The 18,401-nt window shown below is 35.8% G+C and overlaps 1 protein-coding gene across 2 annotated transcripts; it reads left to right on the top strand.

Moving 5' to 3' along the window:
- Positions 445-4,698, top strand: LOC107626319 (autophagy-related protein 101). 2 transcript variants are annotated; one of them, XM_016329181.2, is made up of 8 exons: positions 445-731; positions 1,146-1,226; positions 1,342-1,378; positions 1,471-1,556; positions 1,817-1,912; positions 2,605-2,767; positions 2,881-3,046; positions 4,433-4,698. In XM_016329181.2, exons 2-8 carry the CDS (start codon positions 1,194-1,196, stop codon positions 4,506-4,508), a joined length of 657 nt encoding a protein of 218 aa, XP_016184667.1. In that variant the 5' UTR covers positions 445-731; positions 1,146-1,193; the 3' UTR covers positions 4,509-4,698. The 2 variants fall into 2 exon arrangements, with proteins under 2 accessions (XP_016184667.1, XP_020973789.1); XM_021118130.1 differs by having other exon boundaries at positions 449-731; positions 1,457-1,556.

Raw genomic sequence — 18,401 nt, 5'->3', positions numbered from 1 at the left:
AACACGTAAAATTTTTTTTTTTCAATAAAAAAGATATTTTTTTATTAAAATAATGGCACCCAAACAAACACTAACTGTTTAACCATTCTGCTATACTAAATAAACAAAAAAAATAAAAAATTCAAAAATTTCAAATTTACCATTAATTTACTCGTATGAGCTAATAAACTAAATAAAATAAAATAAAATAAAATAAAAAAAAAAAACACGTAAAATTTTTTTTTTTCAATAAAAAAGATATTTTTTTATTAAAATAATGGCACCCAAACAAACACTAACTGTTTAACCATTCTGCTATACTAAATAAACGTAGCCAAAAAAAAATTCAAAAATTTCAAATTTACCATTAATTTACTCGTATGAGCTAATAAACTAAATAAAATAAAATAAAATAAAATAATGTTAAAAAAAAAAAAACTAAAAAATGAAATACTTTGACAAACACGAATTCAAACACAAAACGAAAGGACAATTGGATCACATTATAACCGTTCTCTCCAATTTTGAGAAGATTAAGGTTAGGGTTCGTGATTTTCTTCTCTCTCTCAAACCCCTCCCAAACCCATTCCCAATTTCGCCCCTCACTGGGTCGTCTCTTCCTCTCCGAGTTTCTGCTCTCAACTCTCCTCCTCTTCTTCGCCGTGACTGTCAAACCTCCATATCGCCGCTGCTCCTCCACCTCGACCACGCCGGCTCGCCGCTGTCTTGGTGCTGCCGTCGCATCAGCTCAGGTAGGCCTCTTCCTTGCTTCCTCCCTCTCAACCTCAATTTGCCATTATATTGTTCAGTTCCGAGTTCTGAATGATTGAATCTGTGATTATATTCTGCTCTGTTTCTGCTATGTTCAACTGCTTAGGGTTGTTCTACTTTGTAAGGTTCTGTGATTTTGTTCTGTTTTGCTCTATTTCTGTTTCTGCGTGTTCATCTCTATTTTTTGCTTTGTACTCATAATACATATGATATATTGAAGTACTGAATACTTTGCCTCTTGCCTTGGTTTCATTAAATCTCTTTTGTAAGATAAGTTATGAATCAGATAAAATTGAATATATCATAAATTTAGTATGATAGATGATAGCATAAATCAGATGATAATCCCCCTATACATATTGCTACCTCTGATTCTGTGTTGCTATTTATTACAGACGTAGTAGTGTTACCAAATCGAAGCTAGGGTTTCGTCTACTTCCATTATGAACTGTGAGGCTTGCCACCTCAAGGAACTGGTAAACCCTTTTCCCACTGTATTTTATCTATCAACACTCTGGCTTCATATGCTCTCTTGTAGTTCCCATCTCTAATTAAGTTTTTCCGCTGTTGTTGTTGTTGTTGCTGTTGCAGGAAGTAGAGCTCTTTGAGATACGTGAAGTTTTACGATGTAAATATTTACTTTTTGCTCACTCTTGCTTCGCGAAATTCTTATATTTCATGTTGAATTGAGATAACTCAGAAGTAGGGGAGATTTTGCAGGCATACTGCACACTATTGTGTTTCATCGGGCCTTGGGGCTTGTGCGTCCAAAAGATGTCGACTTGGAGCTTTTCGACATAACTTACGTATGTGTTTTCTTAGTGACTTGAAAATGCCATGTGATTATGTGTTTGCTTAAATGCCTTTTAAGTTGCCAATTCTGTATTGAACATACTGTTAATTGTGTTGATTAATGTATGATGATGGATATGAATAATATATTTGAGTTTACCCAAGATAAACAAAAAGGAATAATACATTCGAGTTTCTGTGGTTTGGGGCCTTGACTTACTAGCCTTATGTTGTTTAAAATTTGATGTGTGAGTTTGCCACCGTTCCTGTATAGGTGCAATGTGGGGAGGTGGAGCTTGAGAAGAAAATAGATGAAAAGATTGAGCAGTTTGTTTGTTGGGTGGAGAAGCATCCGAACAAAAAGAGTCAGGTGTGCTGATTGCTTTTGGCTTTCAATTTTTTATGCTTATTTTCGTGCTGTACCTATCTGTTATTGAGTGTGCTAGTAAAAGGAAATTATTGTGGTTCATCAATGACCTAGCTGATTTTTGTGACAAGTTTCTGAATATGTTACTATCTTTCATGGTGTTGTTCCTTTCTAAGGTTGTATTGTTAGAATTACTGTTGGTGTTGGATGATATACGATTTAATTGGCTCGCATATTGGCCCATGTCATGACCTTTTTCATCTGTATCACTGGTTATGCATGAGTATCTGTTTGCGATAGTGATGCAATCCAATTTTCTAACTCGATTCTGTAGTAAAAGGAATGGAACTTCTGCAGCATGATGCATGATAGGGCCATGTAGTTGACCTGCCAAGTGGGATAAGACTTTGTTGTTGTTGTTATAGTTAGCCTTTTTATGTCTTGGCTATACCATACCTATACCTTTTGTATCTAGGTGTGGATGGCTTATCCCCTTTTTAAAATTCTCTTCCCTTCTAATAAACTTTTTTTTTTCTATCCAAAAAAGGGTTTAAACACGAAGTAATGTTCCATGTAATTCAATCTGCAGATTATGGTACACTATAAAAGTTAATGTGCAATCATTGTTGCATCTGGGCATTGAAGTTTATTATTTTTTAATTTTTATCTTAGACTTCTGAATTAATGTGATGCAGATATGTTTATCTTTCTATGAGGTAAAAAACAAACAGGCATCTTGGTTCAGTAACAAGATTGAACGCCTGTATTGGGAACAATGGTATATTTATCTTAATGTGGCTCAACATCCGAAGGGACATTCTAACAAGTCTCATCATGCCAAAGTTGTTGATCCGGGAGGTGCAGTAACTTGTATTTTGCCAGCTATATTTCTTTTTCTGTTTCAGTCATTCTGTGATGGTACTTACAGGGCTCTCTCTCTCTCTCTCACTTGTCATTTTCCTAATTTGCAGAGGGGGCATTGGAAGATAGAAATGCTCGAAGTGCAGCACTTGAAGCATCACTTCGTGAGGTTTTATTTCAAATAATTAAATTTGTTAATGAGAAGAAGGATCATGTTCCTCCAATACCAAATCTTGAGGGTGCTGTTTCATTTCCCTATGAAATTACAATTCCCAGGTGCGCTGTGTTTACATTGTTTCGTTGTATCCATTGTGGTTACACATTCCATATATCCTCTTATTCTTTATTATTTCGGACGACTTAAATGTTGTTAGCTAGCTTTGATTATAGATGATTTTTTCTGCTTGCGCGTAGAATTGACGGTATGATATTGTGTAAATGAACTTTTTCAGTTTTTCTATCTTTATTCCTTCATTGTGACATATAGAAAATCTATAAAGCTTTCAAAGTCAAAAGGGTTTTGGTTAAAGATGTACATGGAATAGAGGGCAATTATAGTAAAATGTAAGTTGTGATTGTAATTTATTTAGAGATGACAATGAGTTAGCATGGCATCAAGGCATGTTGGACCCATGATAGAGAGATCACATTGTTTACAAACTGGGTGGCTAAAATAAGAAATGGTTGTCATTACTGATTTCAAAGCGAGATGTATATTCTAAATCTAAACAGAAAACTTCAAGACCAATCACCATACTCCATGTTAGTTATATTGGACACTAAACTGCCAACATTAGGTGGAAGTAGTATTTTATGAGAAAATTCTCACAGTACCTTTCCACTATGAATAAAATATGATGGAATCTCAACTAAGGTGGATTTGACAAGGGTTGTATGATTATAAGATCAACAAATGGGATCAAAACGGAAGTAATCCAATCCAATCCAATCATGTGGGACATTCTAAGGGGTTTAAACTTCTGCATGTTATATCAATTGATTTCTTTATCCTTAATTTTGTGGAGACTGGAGACACAAACACAGGATATCCATATATTTTGATTTTTAAGAATCTAGATTTTGAGGTGTACAAGTTTGACATTACAATATTGTTCTACTTAATCTAAAATTAGGAAATGCTATTTTCTCAGAATGGCATGATATTAGCATTATTGGCATGATATCACCATTTTAACAAATGCAAGCCTTATGCTTGCACCATGTGCTCTCTTAAGTCATTGTTATTCAATGTGCTGATTTACTACAAACATAAATTGTAGGTTTTTGTCATTGATGAAAGATATTCAGATTGAAATCTGAATTAATAATTGAGTGGGTAAATTCTTCTTTTGTTAGGTTTGGTTCTGTTGTTTTCCAATCTTTATGACACAATAATGAACGCTTGTTTAGAGGCAATGAAGTTATGGTCATCTTATTTGTGAATAATATATTCCCATAATCCATATGCTCTTAACTTTTATCATATTGTTATTTTGGTACAAGCAAAAAAGCTTCTATAAAGCCTAGATCTTGAGAATGTCTTTATTTGGTGAAGATGACTGCCCTTGTGATCTTTCTTGTGGATCTTCCTAATGAGTTGTAGTTTCATTCTGTGACAATTATTCTGAAATTGAATCTTAATATTCTGCTGTCGTTGTACAGTTCCTCAGATTCTGCATTTGGAATGGATATGATCAAGAGGATGCTCCAAACAGGACATCCAACAATGCTAAGTTAAAGAGTTTGTAGAGTTGTGGATGGGTTATAAATCAAATGTAATTTTACTGGTTGGATCTAAGATTGAAATGTAATGTTGAAGTTGCTAAGTAAAGGCAAGGTTCAGTCTCTCTGTAAATATGACATTCTATAGGTGCAAATGGTGAACATTTTTTTTTCAAATTTTGGACTCCGAGGGGTGTTATCCCCTATGGGAGCGCCGCAATTTTAATTTTTTTAATTCGTTAAAATAACAAAAGGGTAATGCCGTTTTCTATTTTTATAATAAAAAAAAAAAAAACTAAACGGTGATGCCGTTGTCTATTTTAATAATTTAAAAAAATGAAAAAGAAAACGGCAATATTGTTTACTATTGTTTAAAAAAATAATTTTTTTTTTGAATGAAAAAGCTCAACACACTAGGTGGAGCAAACAGAAACCAAGAAACATAAGTACAACTGAACATAAAATAGAACTACTAACTTAAGAAAGTAAAGCAACTCTTAGTCATCTTCGGACTTGCCATCAACAACCAAAGGGAGTATTCTCAATCCACTCGTCGGAGAGTACAAAAGATCTGTTGGAGATTTCTGCGACATTTGAGCCTTTATTATTGAACACTCGATTATTCCTTTTCAGCCAAATTGTCCATATTACAGCAAAGAAACCAACAAACCACTTCTTCCTCTCATCCTTTCTCTGTGTGGTAGTCGTTCAACTCTCAAAGTGTTGTTTTAGTATACCTGGTACGGTCCAGTCTCTTCTAAAAGCGTACAGCCAAGCACCCCACACCTGCCAAGTGATCTCACACCCGAGAAACAGATGAAAAGCAGACTCTACAGCCTTACAGCATAACACACACGAATTATCAAGTTGGTTAATGATCCCTAATCTGCAAAGTCTTTCTTTAGTGTTCACCCTCTCAATCAAGACAAACCAAGAAAATAATTCGACCTTAGGCGGGACGAAACCCCTCCATATAGCACTAGTGAAGTTATAGCTTGTTATTTCCTCCGGAAGGACTGCTTCCTGCATCACCTGCACAAAGGAGTTAGTAGAGAAAATACCAGTTCTATCAAATTTCCATATTACCTTATCCTCTCTCTCTCTCTCTCCGTTGTTAGCTTAACTGAATGTAAGAGCTCATGGAGTTGGTTCAAAAGTTTCAGCTCCCATTGAAATAACTCCCTCCTCCACTGAAAGCTCCATATCCACTCTAACCCATCCCAAAACCCACAGTCCCCTATAACAGATCCTTTAAGGTTTGAGACCGAGAAGAGTCTAGGGAACAGATCTTTCAAGACCCCACCAGTTAACCAGTCATCCTCCCAGAACCAGATTGTTCTCCCGTTTCCCACATCCAGTGACAAGCCTCTAATCATCTTTTCTCTGATTTGTGGCTCTTTGATATGAAGCCGACAAATGTCCTTCCATGGACCCCCTCTTGAAGGAACCGGTTGACCATGCAGCAACACAAAAGGGTTCATGTTATTACAAGAGCAAACTACTTTTTTTCATAAGGGGCAATCATCTTTCGAGAACCGCTACCACCATTTAAATAGAAGAGCTGTATTCCGAACCACTGCATCTCCCACTCCCAACCCACCCGCCTTTTTAGGAGCCATCACTACCTCCCATCGAACTAGTGGCATCCCGATTTTTCCATCCTCTTTGCTCCACAAGAACCGTCGTTGCAATGAGATCAACTCATCTGCTACTGCCTTTGCCATCTTGTACAAACTGAGATAGTATATAGGCAGACTATTAAGAACAGACTTAATGAGTACTAGCTTACCCGCTTTATTGAGGATATTTGCTTTCCACAAACTCAGCTTTTCTTCCACCTTATCAATCACTGGTTTCCACGTCTTAACTAGCCTCAGATTCGCTCCCAAAGAGATGCCAAGATACCGTACAGGGAGAGAGGCCTCCTTACATCCCAGCAAGAGACACATCTTGCGCGCCCAACCCTGTTCACAATTAACCGGAATGAAGCTGGATTTCTCAAAATTGATACTCAACCCAGACATCAGCTCGAAGCATCGTAGTAGGCGCTGGTAATTCCATATGGTCTCTTCCTCTGGAGGGCAGAAAAGGATAGTGTCATCCGCAAACTGTAAGTGTGACAACTCGATGTTATCCCGTCCAACCAACAGCGGTGATATGCGCCCATTCCTCACCGCCTCCCCGATCATTCTATGAAGTACGTCAACAATGAGCACAAACAGAAAGGGAGATAAAGGATCCCCTTGTCGTAGGCCCCTTTCCATTTTGAAGGGCTTAGAGGGAGACCCATTAATGAGCACTGACATAGTCGCAGAACAAACACATTCCTTAATCCACCCCCGCCACCTATGTCCAAAACCCATCTTCTGCAGTACTACATCCACAAAACTCCATTTGACCCTATCGTAAGCCTTCTGAAAATCCAGTTTAATTAGCGCTGAACTCCTTTTCCTTAACCTTAGGCAGTGTACCGTTTCACAGGCTATCAAAGCCCCATCATGAATTTTCCTACCCTGCACAAAAGCACTCTGAGTCTCGCCTACTAGGTCTGGCATTACTTTCCTCCGAACCAACACCTTAGAGATGACCTTTTAGACACAACCCACCATACTAATAGGACGAACATCTTTTTTTTCTGTAGCTCCAACGAATTTTGGTGCCAGCGCCACCCACGTGACATTCGACCCTGCAGGTAACAATGCTAAGTGGAAGAACCCCATCACTGCATCCGTGAATTTCTTCCCAACTTCTGCCCAACACTTCTTGATAAAATTCATGTTATACCCATCGCTTCCTGGAGCTTTTGTTGACTCACAATCCCACACTGCAGACTTTATTTCCTCAGCACTTGGCATCAGCTTCAGCTCTGTTGCCTCATCCTCATTTATTCGCCTTACTAGTCCTTCCCGAAAACCAATGTTTGGTGATGTCTCCTGATGGTACAACTCCTTATAAAAATTTCTTATAGCAACCTTAATTCGAGATTGATTTCGTCAATAATGTTTTCTTTTAAATTAATTAAAAAAATTTCCTTTAGGTAAAATATTGATGCCGTTTAGTGTTTTATGAAAGTAAATTTTTAATCCTTTTCATCTATTTCTTTTATTTATCCTATGGTTGTGTTCCGTGTGATACATGATTAGCGTTACCTGAATAACTCATGCAGTCATACCCCAACTATACTGCCACGGATTGTCTGAATATTCTCGTCTTGAATAGCTGCGTTGTGTCATGTGTGTTTCTGATTAACGTAGAAAACTTAATTGGATTGTTGGGTCTTACAGAAGACCTTTTTTCCTCGTTTTTTATCCCCCTCCAAGATCGATATTTCATTTCTTGAAAATAAATTACAGATCATACACCACTAGCAATTGGAATAGTCGACAAGCGTCCAAAAGCATTATTACACACCGGACACAATTGATTAGTGGAGAGAATTCTTCTTTTTTGTAGCTTTGATATTCTTATTGGTAAGCCATGGTGCAAAGCTTTCCAGACAAAGTTTTTTTGTGGAATTTTCATATCCCATAGTGCTCCAAAGTTGCTTCTTGGCATAAATCCAGGGAATATTTCATTGGGAGGGTGGTAGAAATTAGAAGCTACTTTGTACCCTTCCAAGACTAAAATTTTTTGTCTTATTTAGCACTCATTTGATTTTATCTTCAATCAGGTTGAGATCCAACATTCATCGTCATTTCTCAAATGCCCCATAAAGAATATGCTTGGGATTGTATATGGATAAATGGCAGGGAGCCATGGATTCTCCTAGACTTTTTTTTGGGGTCTTACATTACACACATTCTCACTCACACTCACATTCACACTCACATTAAAAGAGGGTTCTTATTTCTCACTCTTTGGATTCAAACCGAGGTGCGGCTTGATGAGAAATCTATAAATTGTCAGTTGGTGATGTAGGGTTGAGTTTTGGTTCTTGCATGCTGAGTTTAATGACTGTTGCATACGACATCAAGCTGCTAATATTCCGTTCTCTCGCTTATTTATAATTACGGTAAGTTGTTTCTTGTTCCGAATTTCTATAATCGCTATTCTGTTATATATTACTAAGGATTATGATACGAGTCCTATGGGACAAACTGAGAACTGTCATATGCCAATTGGTCCAATTACAAGAGCAATAACTAAGAGAATAAAAGAAGGTTTTGCAAATATGGCTAAATCATGTGTTCAGGAGATGCATCAAGAATTGGGCAAGACAATGATTAACGATTATCAAAAGTCACACGTCTTACTATTTTACAAGATGCATTGAAGACTCTCATTAGTCAAGATGAATTAAAAGAGACATCACTTTCTTAGAATTTATTCTATGTTTATTTTATTTTTGTTATTTGTTTGTTTTAGGCCCAATTATGATTTGGCCCATATTTTATTCTAGTGAACTTATGAGTTAGGAATTTAATTTTAAGAGGTATAAAAACCCTCTAAAACCTGGTAGCCATTTTTTTCCTTAATTTTTATGAATGAAATTTTCTTTGAATTTCTTTGAGAAACTTGGGTGTGAACAGGTGAGGTAGAGTGATTCCCTTAGCTGTTGCATCAGGAAATCAAATTGAAGTAGAGGAGTCCCTTTCTTTGATCTTCCATCTTATCCTGGGTTACGTTTAGTATCATTTGGTATCAGATTTCAGGTATTAGATTAATTTTCATTAGTCTACGTTCACCCTTTTTGTGTTCTATATAAATTAAAAAAAAAAAAAACTTCCAGCCACGCATAGTCACCTTATCCTTACGTCTTATTCTTTTTTTGTTGATTGGCTTTTAATTCCTTTTCCTAGGATTATTTTTCTTTCTTTGCTGCTTTTGTGTTCATCATTATTCTTTTCGTCCTTCCTTTTTATTTCTTTATTATCATTCTTCTCATTATTAGTAAAAAAAAAAAGAGTACGTCCTTTAAAGTTTCTTCTTATTATTAGTAAATTTTCTTTTGCCAACACATCTTGAGTATCCAAAAAACAAAAAAAAAGTACATACTTTGAAGTTTACACAGTAGCACTCAAGCAAAAAAAAAAAAATACAACAAAAAAAGCGTTGTGTTCTTATAAAAAAACAAAAACAAAGCAACCATCTCAAAAAAAAAAAAAAATCATTACGTACGTTATTATTATTATTCTTATTCTTATTATTTTTTATCATTTTTTTATTATTCTTATCTTTTGTCTTTTGTGTCTTTGTCCCTTTTTATTATTCTGTCCATCTTTTTCTCTTATCGTTGCGTCGGATTTTCTCTATCTTTTATTTTTATATGATTTTTAAAGTGCAACAGTCAAAGAGATTCAAGAGTGGTAAAAGACAAGAGTGGTAAGTTCAATAGAGGGTAAAAGCCAATTTTGAGAATAAACAGGAGTGTCCATCTTTGAGTGAAACACGTGAGCGAGTGATTGTGAGGTCCTTTTATAACATTTTTGTTACAGGTTCATTGTTATGGCAGCTCATTCCGAAGATACTTTAGTTGACATGGAGTTGATGCAAAGGGCCATTCAACACTTAACTAATCGCTTGACTAAATTGGAAGCATGGAAGCAAGAGGTGACACAGACACTATCCAAGATTACTAAACAAGGACCTTTCTAGAATCGGCGTCAGAATCATGTACCTTCTGATGATGACTCTGATGGGGTTATAACACCTCGACATAAAAGTCAAGATAGCAATATCAACGCCATCAAGATGCAAATACCACCATTCAAAGGGAGAAATGATTCTGAAGTTTATTTGGAGTGGGAACGTAAGGTGGAAAGAATTTTTTCTTGTCATAATTACTCTGAGGCAAAGAAGGTTCGTTTGGCAGCAGTTGCATTCTCTGACTACACCTTGCTTTGGTAGGATGAACTAGTGAAGACACGACAGCGGAATGATGATCACTCTATAGAGTCTTGGGATCTTATGAAGTGCCTCATGAAAGCTTCAAGTGTCATGGTATGGGTCATTATGCTAGTGATTGCCCAAATAGGAGATTGATGGTTATTAGAGGAGATGATATTGTGTCTGATTCTGATCATGGTGATGACTCTGATCATAATAGCATGCCATCTTTGGAGGATTGTTCTGATGGTGATGTTGAGTATGCAGTCCATGGTGAATCTCTTGTTGTTAGATGTGCTTTGAATTTGCAGGTGAAAGAAGAAAGTCTAGAGCAACACCACAATCTTTTTCATACTAGATGCTTGGTGGGTGGAAAAGTGTGTAGTTTAATTATTGATGGCGGGAGTTGGACTAATGTGGCTAGTACACTTATGGTGGAGAAATTGGGTTTGACATGTGTTCGACATCCTAAACCATATACGTTGCAGTGGTTGAATGACAGTGGAGAGATCAAGGTTGACAAACAAGTGACAGTTGCATTCTCTGTTGGCGAGTATGTTGATGAAGCATTGTGTGATGTGGTGCCAATGCAAGCTTGTCATTTATTATTGGGGCGACCTTGGCAGTTCGACCGTCGAGCTTTTCATAATGGTTACACGAATCGATTCTCCTTTGATTTTAATGGTCGCAAGATCACTCTTGCTCCTTTATCACCTAAGGAGGTTTACTTTGACCAGTTGAAGCTTCAACAGGATACCAAGGGAAATATGAGATGTGAGATCACAGAAAAATCTGAGAGAAAAGAGGCTATGAGAGAAAAGAATATAGCAAAAGGCCCAAAGGTGAGTGAAAAGAAAGAAAAGAGTCCATGTCATGAGAGTAGTACAAATACAAAAAAAATTGAGAAAGTTAAGAGCAAATTGTGTTTCTTTGCAAAAGAGAGAGATTTAAAGAGTGCTTTAATAGGCAAAAAAGCTTTGTTTATGGTTCGGTTTAGGGATATTTTATTCTCTGACACTGACCTTAACCCAAATTTGCCAAATAGCTTTGTCTCTTTGTTGCAGAAATTTGCCGATGTCTTTCCTACTGACGTACCACGTGGTTTGCCTCCATTACGTGGGATTGAGCACCAAATTGATTTTATTCCTGGTGCTAGCATTCCTAATAGACCAACCTATAGGAGTAATCCTAAAGAGACAAAGGAGCTTCAAAGGCAAGTGGAGGAGTTATTAGCCAAAGGTCACATCCGGGAGAGTATGAGTCCATGTGCTGTACCAGTTTTGTTGGTTCCAAAGAAGGATGGTACTTGGCGAATGTGTGTGGATTGTCGTGCAGTCAATAAAATTACGGTAAAGTATCGTTATCCTATCCCTAGGTTAGATGACATGCTTGATGAGTTATATGGTGCATGCATATTCACTAAAATTGATTTGAAAAGTGGGTATCATCAAATTAGAATGAAACCAGGGGATGAATGGAAGACTGCATTTAAAACAAAACATGGATTATATGAGTGGTTAGTAATGCCTTTTGGATTAACTAATGCCCCTGGTACTTTTATGCGTCTAATGAACCATGTTTTGTGAGACTTTTTGGGTAAATTTGTAGTTATTTATTTTGATGATATTCTCATTTATAGCACTTGTTTGGATGACCACTTGTCACATGTTTCAACTGTTTTGGAAGTGCTTCGAAAAGAAAAATTATATGCTAATCTTAAAAAGTGCACTTTTTGTATTGATCGAGTTATATTTCTTGGTTTTGTTGTGAGTGCGAGTAGAATTGAAGTTGATGAGGAAAAGGTAAAGGCTATTCGTGAATGGCCAACGCCTAAGAATGCTTCTGAGGTACGAAGTTTTCATGGGTTAGCTGGGTTTTATAGACGATTTGTAAAAAATTTTTCTACCATTGCTGCGCCTCTCACAGAGGTTATAAAAAAGGATGTTGGATTTAAATGGGAAAAGGAACAAGACATTACATTTCATACCCTTAAAGACTGTTTGTGTTCTGCTCCTATTCTTGTTTTACCTAACTTTGATAAAACCTTTGAGATTGAATGTGATGCTTCTGGGATTGGTATAGGTGCTGTTTTAATGCAGGAAAAACGAGCCATTGCCTTCTTCAATGAAAAGTTGAATTTAGCTCAGCGTAAATATTCAACATATGACAAAGAATTATATGCTTTGGTTCGGGCTTTAGAGATTTGGCAACACTACCTCTTACCTAAGGAGTTTGTGATTCACACGGATCATGAATCTTTGAAGCACTTAAAAGGACAAGGTAAGCTTGATAAAAGACATGCTAAATGGGTGGAATTTATTGAAACATTTCCCTATGTGATTGCCTTTAAACAAGGTAAAGATAAGGTCGTTGCTGATGCTTTATCTCGGAGGTATGCTTTGATTACTACACTTACCTCTAAGTTATTGGGCTTTGAGTTTTTAAAGGAGTTGTATGTCACTGATTCTGACTTTTTTGCTATTTATGCCTCTTGTGAACATAGTGCATTTAACAAATTTTATAGACATGAAGGTTTTCTGTTTCGTGGTAATAGAATTTGTGTGCCTGCTTGATCTATGAGGAACTTACTTGTTCTTGAATCACATAATGGGGGTTTGATGGGTCATTTTGGTGTGCATAAGACATTGGATGTGTTATCTGAACATTTTTACTGGCCCCACATGCGTAGAGATGTTGAAAAATTTTGTGCTAAGTGTGTTACATGTAAACAGGCTAAATCTAAGTCTTTACCACATGGTTTGTATGCCCCTTTACATGTTCTTATGCATCCGTGGGTTGATATTTCTATGGATTTTGTACTTGGTTTGCCTCGAACAAAAGAAGGTCGAGATAGCATTTTTATTGTAGTACACAGATTTAGTAAAATGGCTCATTTTATTGCATGCCATAAAACTGATGATGCAACAAATATTGCTGATCTGTTCTTTAGAGAGGTTGTGTGTTTGCATGGTGTTCCCCAAACTATTGTTTCTGATCATGACGTAAAATTTTTGAGTCATTTTTGGAAAGTTTTATGGGGTAAATTAGGCACAAAATTATTATACTCTACTACTTGTCATCCTCAAACTGATGGTCAAACTGAAGTAGTAAATAGAACATTAGGGACCTTATTACGTGCTGTTGTTGGTAAGAATTTGAAAACTTGGGAAGATTGTTTACCTTTTATTGAGTTTGCTTATAATAGAATTATTCATTCTTCTACTGGGTTTTCTCCTTTTGAACTTGTTTATGGTTTTAATCCTTTAACTGTTTTGGACTTATTACCTTTGCCTTTGAGTGATATTGTTAGCTTGGATGCTGAAGGTAAAGCTGAAAAAGTTAAAGCAATGCACTTGAAAGCATGTGAATCGCTTGAACAGAAAAATAAGTTGATAGCCCAACGGGTGAATAAAGGTCGAAGACAACTTATCTTTGAACCTGGTGACTGGGTATGGGTTCATTTGAGAAAGGAGAGATTTCCTACTCAAAGAAAATCCAAGTTAGACCCTAGGGGTGATGGTCCATTTCAAGTGCTCGAAAGGGTCAATAACAATGCTTACAAGATTGACCTTCCAGGTGAGTATAATGTATCGGCTACTTTTAATGTCTCTGACCTATCTCCGTTTGCTTGTGATGCAGATTCGAGGATGAATCTTTTTCAGGAGGGAGGGAATCATACGAGCCCTATGGGACAAACTGAGAACTGTCATATGCCAATTGGTCCAATTACAAGAGCAACAACTAAGAGAATAAAAGAAGGTTTTACAAATATGGATAAATCATGTGTTCAGGAGATGCATCAAGAATTGGGCAAGACAATGATTAACGATTATCAAAAGTCACACGTCTTACTATTTTACAAGATGTATTGAAGACTCTCATTATTCAAGATGCATTAAAAGAGACATCACTTTCTTAGAGTTTATTCTAAGATTGATTTCGTCAATAATGTTTTCTTTTAAATTAATTAAAAAAATTTCCTTTAGGTAAAATATTGATGCCGTTTAGTGTTTTATGAAAGTAAATTTTTAATCCTTTTCATCTATTTCTTTTATTTATCCTATGGTTGTGTTCCGTGTGATACATGATTAGCGTTACCTGAATAACTCATGCAGTCATACCCCAACTATACTGCCACGGATTGTCTGAATATTCTCGTCTTGAATAGCTGCGTTGTGTCATGTGTGTTTCTGATTAACGTAGAAAACTTAATTGGATTGTTGGGTCTTACAGAAGACCTTTTTTCCTCGTTTTTTATCCCCCTCCAAGATCGATATTTCATTTCTTGAAAATAAATTACAGATCATACACCACTAGCAATTGGAATAGTCGACAAGCGTCCAAAAGCATTATTACACACCGGACACAATTGATTAGTGGAGAGAATTCTTCTTTTTTGTAGCTTTGATATTCTTATTGGTAAGCCATGGTGCAAAGCTTTCCAGACAAAGTTTTTTTGTGGAATTTTCATATCCCATAGTGCTCCAAAGTTGCTTCTTGGCATAAATCCAGGGAATATTTCATTGGGAGGGTGGTAGAAATTAGAAGCTACTTTGTACCCTTCCAAGACTAAAATTTTTTGTCTTATTTAGCACTCATTTGATTTTATCTTCAATCAGGTTGAGATCCAACATTCATCGTCATTTCTCAAATGCCCCATAAAGAATATGCTTGGGATTGTATATGGATAAATGGCAGGGAGCCATGGATTCTCCTAGACTTTTTTTTGGGGTCTTACATTACACACATTCTCACTCACACTCACATTCACACTCACATTAAAAGAGGGTTCTTATTTCTCACTCTTTGGATTCAAACCGAGGTGCGGCTTGATGAGAAATCTATAAATTGTCAGTTGGTGATGTAGGGTTGAGTTTTGGTTCTTGCATGCTGAGTTTAATGACTGTTGCATACGACATCAAGCTGCTAATATTCCGTTCTCTCGCTTATTTATAATTACGGTAAGTTGTTTCTTGTTCCGAATTTCTATAATCGCTATTCTGTTATATATTACTAAGGATTATGATACGAGTCCTATGGGACAAACTGAGAACTGTCATATGCCAATTGGTCCAATTACAAGAGCAACAACTAAGAGAATAAAAGAAGGTTTTACAAATATGGATAAATCATGTGTTCAGGAGATGCATCAAGAATTGGGCAAGACAATGATTAACGATTATCAAAAGTCACACGTCTTACTATTTTACAAGATGTATTGAAGACTCTCATTATTCAAGATGCATTAAAAGAGACATCACTTTCTTAGAGTTTATTCTATGTTTATTTTATTTTTGTTATTTGTTTGTTTTAGGCCCAATTATGATTTGGCCCATATTTTATTCTAGTGAACTTATGAGTTAGGAATTTAATTTTAAGAGGTATAAAAACCCTCTAAAACCTGGTAGCCATTTTTTTCCTTAATTTTTATGAATGAAATTTTTTTTGAGTTTCTTTGAGAAACTTGGGTGTGAACAGGTGAGGTAGCGTGATTTCCTTAGCTGTTGCATCAGGAAATCAAATTGAGGTAGAGGAATCCCTTTCTTTGATCTTCCATCTTATCCTGGGTTACATTCCGTATCAGATTACCTGATGTTAATATCTCAAGGTTGAGTTACTGTGTATGGTGTTTTATAGCTGTTGCTGCTGCGAAAAATGGTCGAATTTGTTGCCGCTAATTGTGGACTAAAAGAAAAGGGTTTTTAGACGCGTTTGGTTTTGTGGGTTTCGACTATTTGAGATAGTGGCTTTTTCTTAAACTTGTTTTATTTCCAAAAATTGTTATAAATTGATATCGATATGAAAAATATATTTTTGTGATTATGTGAATCTTATGGATTACCTTGAGCTGTTTGGATAAATGGAACTGGTCAACTGAGTTTGTTAAGAAGTAAATGAAACGTTGAGTTGCCTATAACTGACTTGATTTCTTGATTGTTGGGATTCTTGACTTTTTTTATTGGTTTGTATTGAGAATTGTTGAGTGTCCTGGATGATCAGATTTATATATATGTTTGGAAAATGGTTTGATATTTAAGGCGATTGATGAGAGATATTGGTTTAGTTCGAACTCTTGAAGGGTAGCATGGTTCGAGTTTTAGAAGAAATACTGTCGAAATTTATATAAGTATTTAAGTGAATTTAAATCATCAGAATTTGGGTTGGTAAAATGAAATGATTTGTTAGTCTCTTTTTAAGAGAAGTCTTGAACTAAAGAAATGAAGTTGAAATTAGTTTTTAGGTACTTGATGGAATGAAAATAAGTTTTGTTTGATTAATTTTAGTTTAAGAACTGTGTTTTTGAAGAGTTTTAGAGAAAAATAAAGTAATATAAGTGAATTGACGATTTAATTTATTTTGGTTTGGTTAATTATAAAAAGAATTATGATTTGGGTATTTAATTGAACGAAATTGAGTTTTATTGAATTAATATGAATTGAAGAGTGATGTTTTGAGGATTTTAATGAAAAATAAAGTAATGTAAGTGTGTATTTAAGAATAAAAAAATTTTTCGAGTCTTTCCAAACAAATTTTAAGCTTGAAAATGAAGTGAAATTAGTTTTGGGGAACTTAGTAAATTCATAAATGAGTTTCGTTTGATTAATGGTAATTAAAGAAGTTATATTTTAAAATGATTGAGTGAATTTGAAGTATTTAGATTTGATTGGAGAAATGGAACGATTTTCGAAATTTTGGGAAGGCCCAAAATTTGAAGTTGAAATTGTTTTAATAATTTGGTTAAACAAAAGGGGACTTAATTTATCCTGATTAATGTTTGATTCTGAATATGATTGAGATTGAAGAATATTGAGGTTGATTAGTGATGATTACGATTATGTTAATAATGAATTTTTTTATGATGATAATGATGATTATTGATTAATTGTTTAGGTAAACGCAAGGGTTGTGGTTTAGTCCCACTTGTTCTGAGTTAAGATTTGAGATTTCTGGGTAAACATAAGAGTTGAGGCGTTGTCCCATTTGCTCGAGGTTGAGACTATAGACACTTGTCTGGGTAGATGCAAGAGTTGTAGTTTGTCCCACTTGTTCCGAAATTATGGTGAAAGGCACCTGCTTAGTTAGATGTAAGGATTGTTTGTGGTTTGTCTCACTTGCTCCGGGATTGTGGTGAAAGGCACCTGCCTGGGTAGATGCAAGGGTTGAGGCGTTACCCCACTTGCTACATATAGTGTAAACCACTTGTATGGGTTGACACAAGGATTGTGGTTAGTCCCACTTGCTCCGTGATGTGGTGTTCTATGTCTGAGTTAGCTACCGGATGTGTCGAGTTTGACATTATAATAGACAAGTGAGCTTATGGCCAGTAGGACAGACATGCATCATATGCATCTATGTGACATTGTTTGGGTGTGCATATTGTATTTGGTTTGCTTATGTGAATATTTCTGTTTAACTGCTAACTGTCATACTTGCTATAATTGCTCTTAATTATGTTTGAATTTCATTACTTGTGATTGTAACTGGTTAGTTCGGATTATGGCGGATGTATTGCAGTGTATTTTGGGTCGAAGGCCGTGATTTATTTTGTATTGGGCTGGAGGAAGTGATTTGATTTTGTGTTGGATCGGAGGCCATGATTTGGTTATGTTTGGACTGAAGGCCGTGATTGGATGAATCAGTGGTAAATTTGATTAGATTGTTCCTTTGGTATGTATTGTAATGTTATGGAATGGTATCAGATTTGGAGTTCTTCTAAGTATGATGTGAATAATAGCTTTCAATGATTAATTGTTGTGATTTTAAAAAGATTCATAAGACGAGCGATGATTATTGTAGTTGAAAACAAATTTCTTTTATATATCTTCTTATGACAATTCTAAAACTCCTCTAGTGAGATTCTGTGATTAGGTTCGCACCCCTATAGCCTTATCTTTTCAGGAAATGGACGAAGAAGCTTATGAAGAGATTATTACGCTTTTGGTTACGCAATATTGTTGTATTAGCTTAGTTATAGTTCTCACTCGCCTTTATTATTATATTTTTGTAAAAATGATAGGAGTCGTGAATCGTGATTGTTATGGTATGTACATATGTAATATTTATAATTACTTACATAAGAAGT

This window comes from Arachis ipaensis, chromosome B01 (assembly GCF_000816755.2).
Source record: "Arachis ipaensis cultivar K30076 chromosome B01, Araip1.1, whole genome shotgun sequence".
Taxonomy (NCBI): domain Eukaryota; kingdom Viridiplantae; phylum Streptophyta; class Magnoliopsida; order Fabales; family Fabaceae; genus Arachis; species Arachis ipaensis.
Note: the sequence above shows the minus strand (reverse complement) of the source record. Positions and strands in the feature narration are given on the sequence as shown.

Coding starts and splice junctions, on each gene's coding strand:
- LOC107626319 (XM_016329181.2), top strand. CDS start 1,194: ATGAACTGTGAGGCTTGCCACCTCAAGGAACTG. Junction 1,379..1,470: donor GATACGTGAAGTTTTACGAT/GTAAATATTTAC, acceptor GAGATTTTGCAG/GCATACTGCACACTATTGTG. Junction 3,047..4,432: donor TATGAAATTACAATTCCCAG/GTGCGCTGTGTT, acceptor GTCGTTGTACAG/TTCCTCAGATTCTGCATTTG.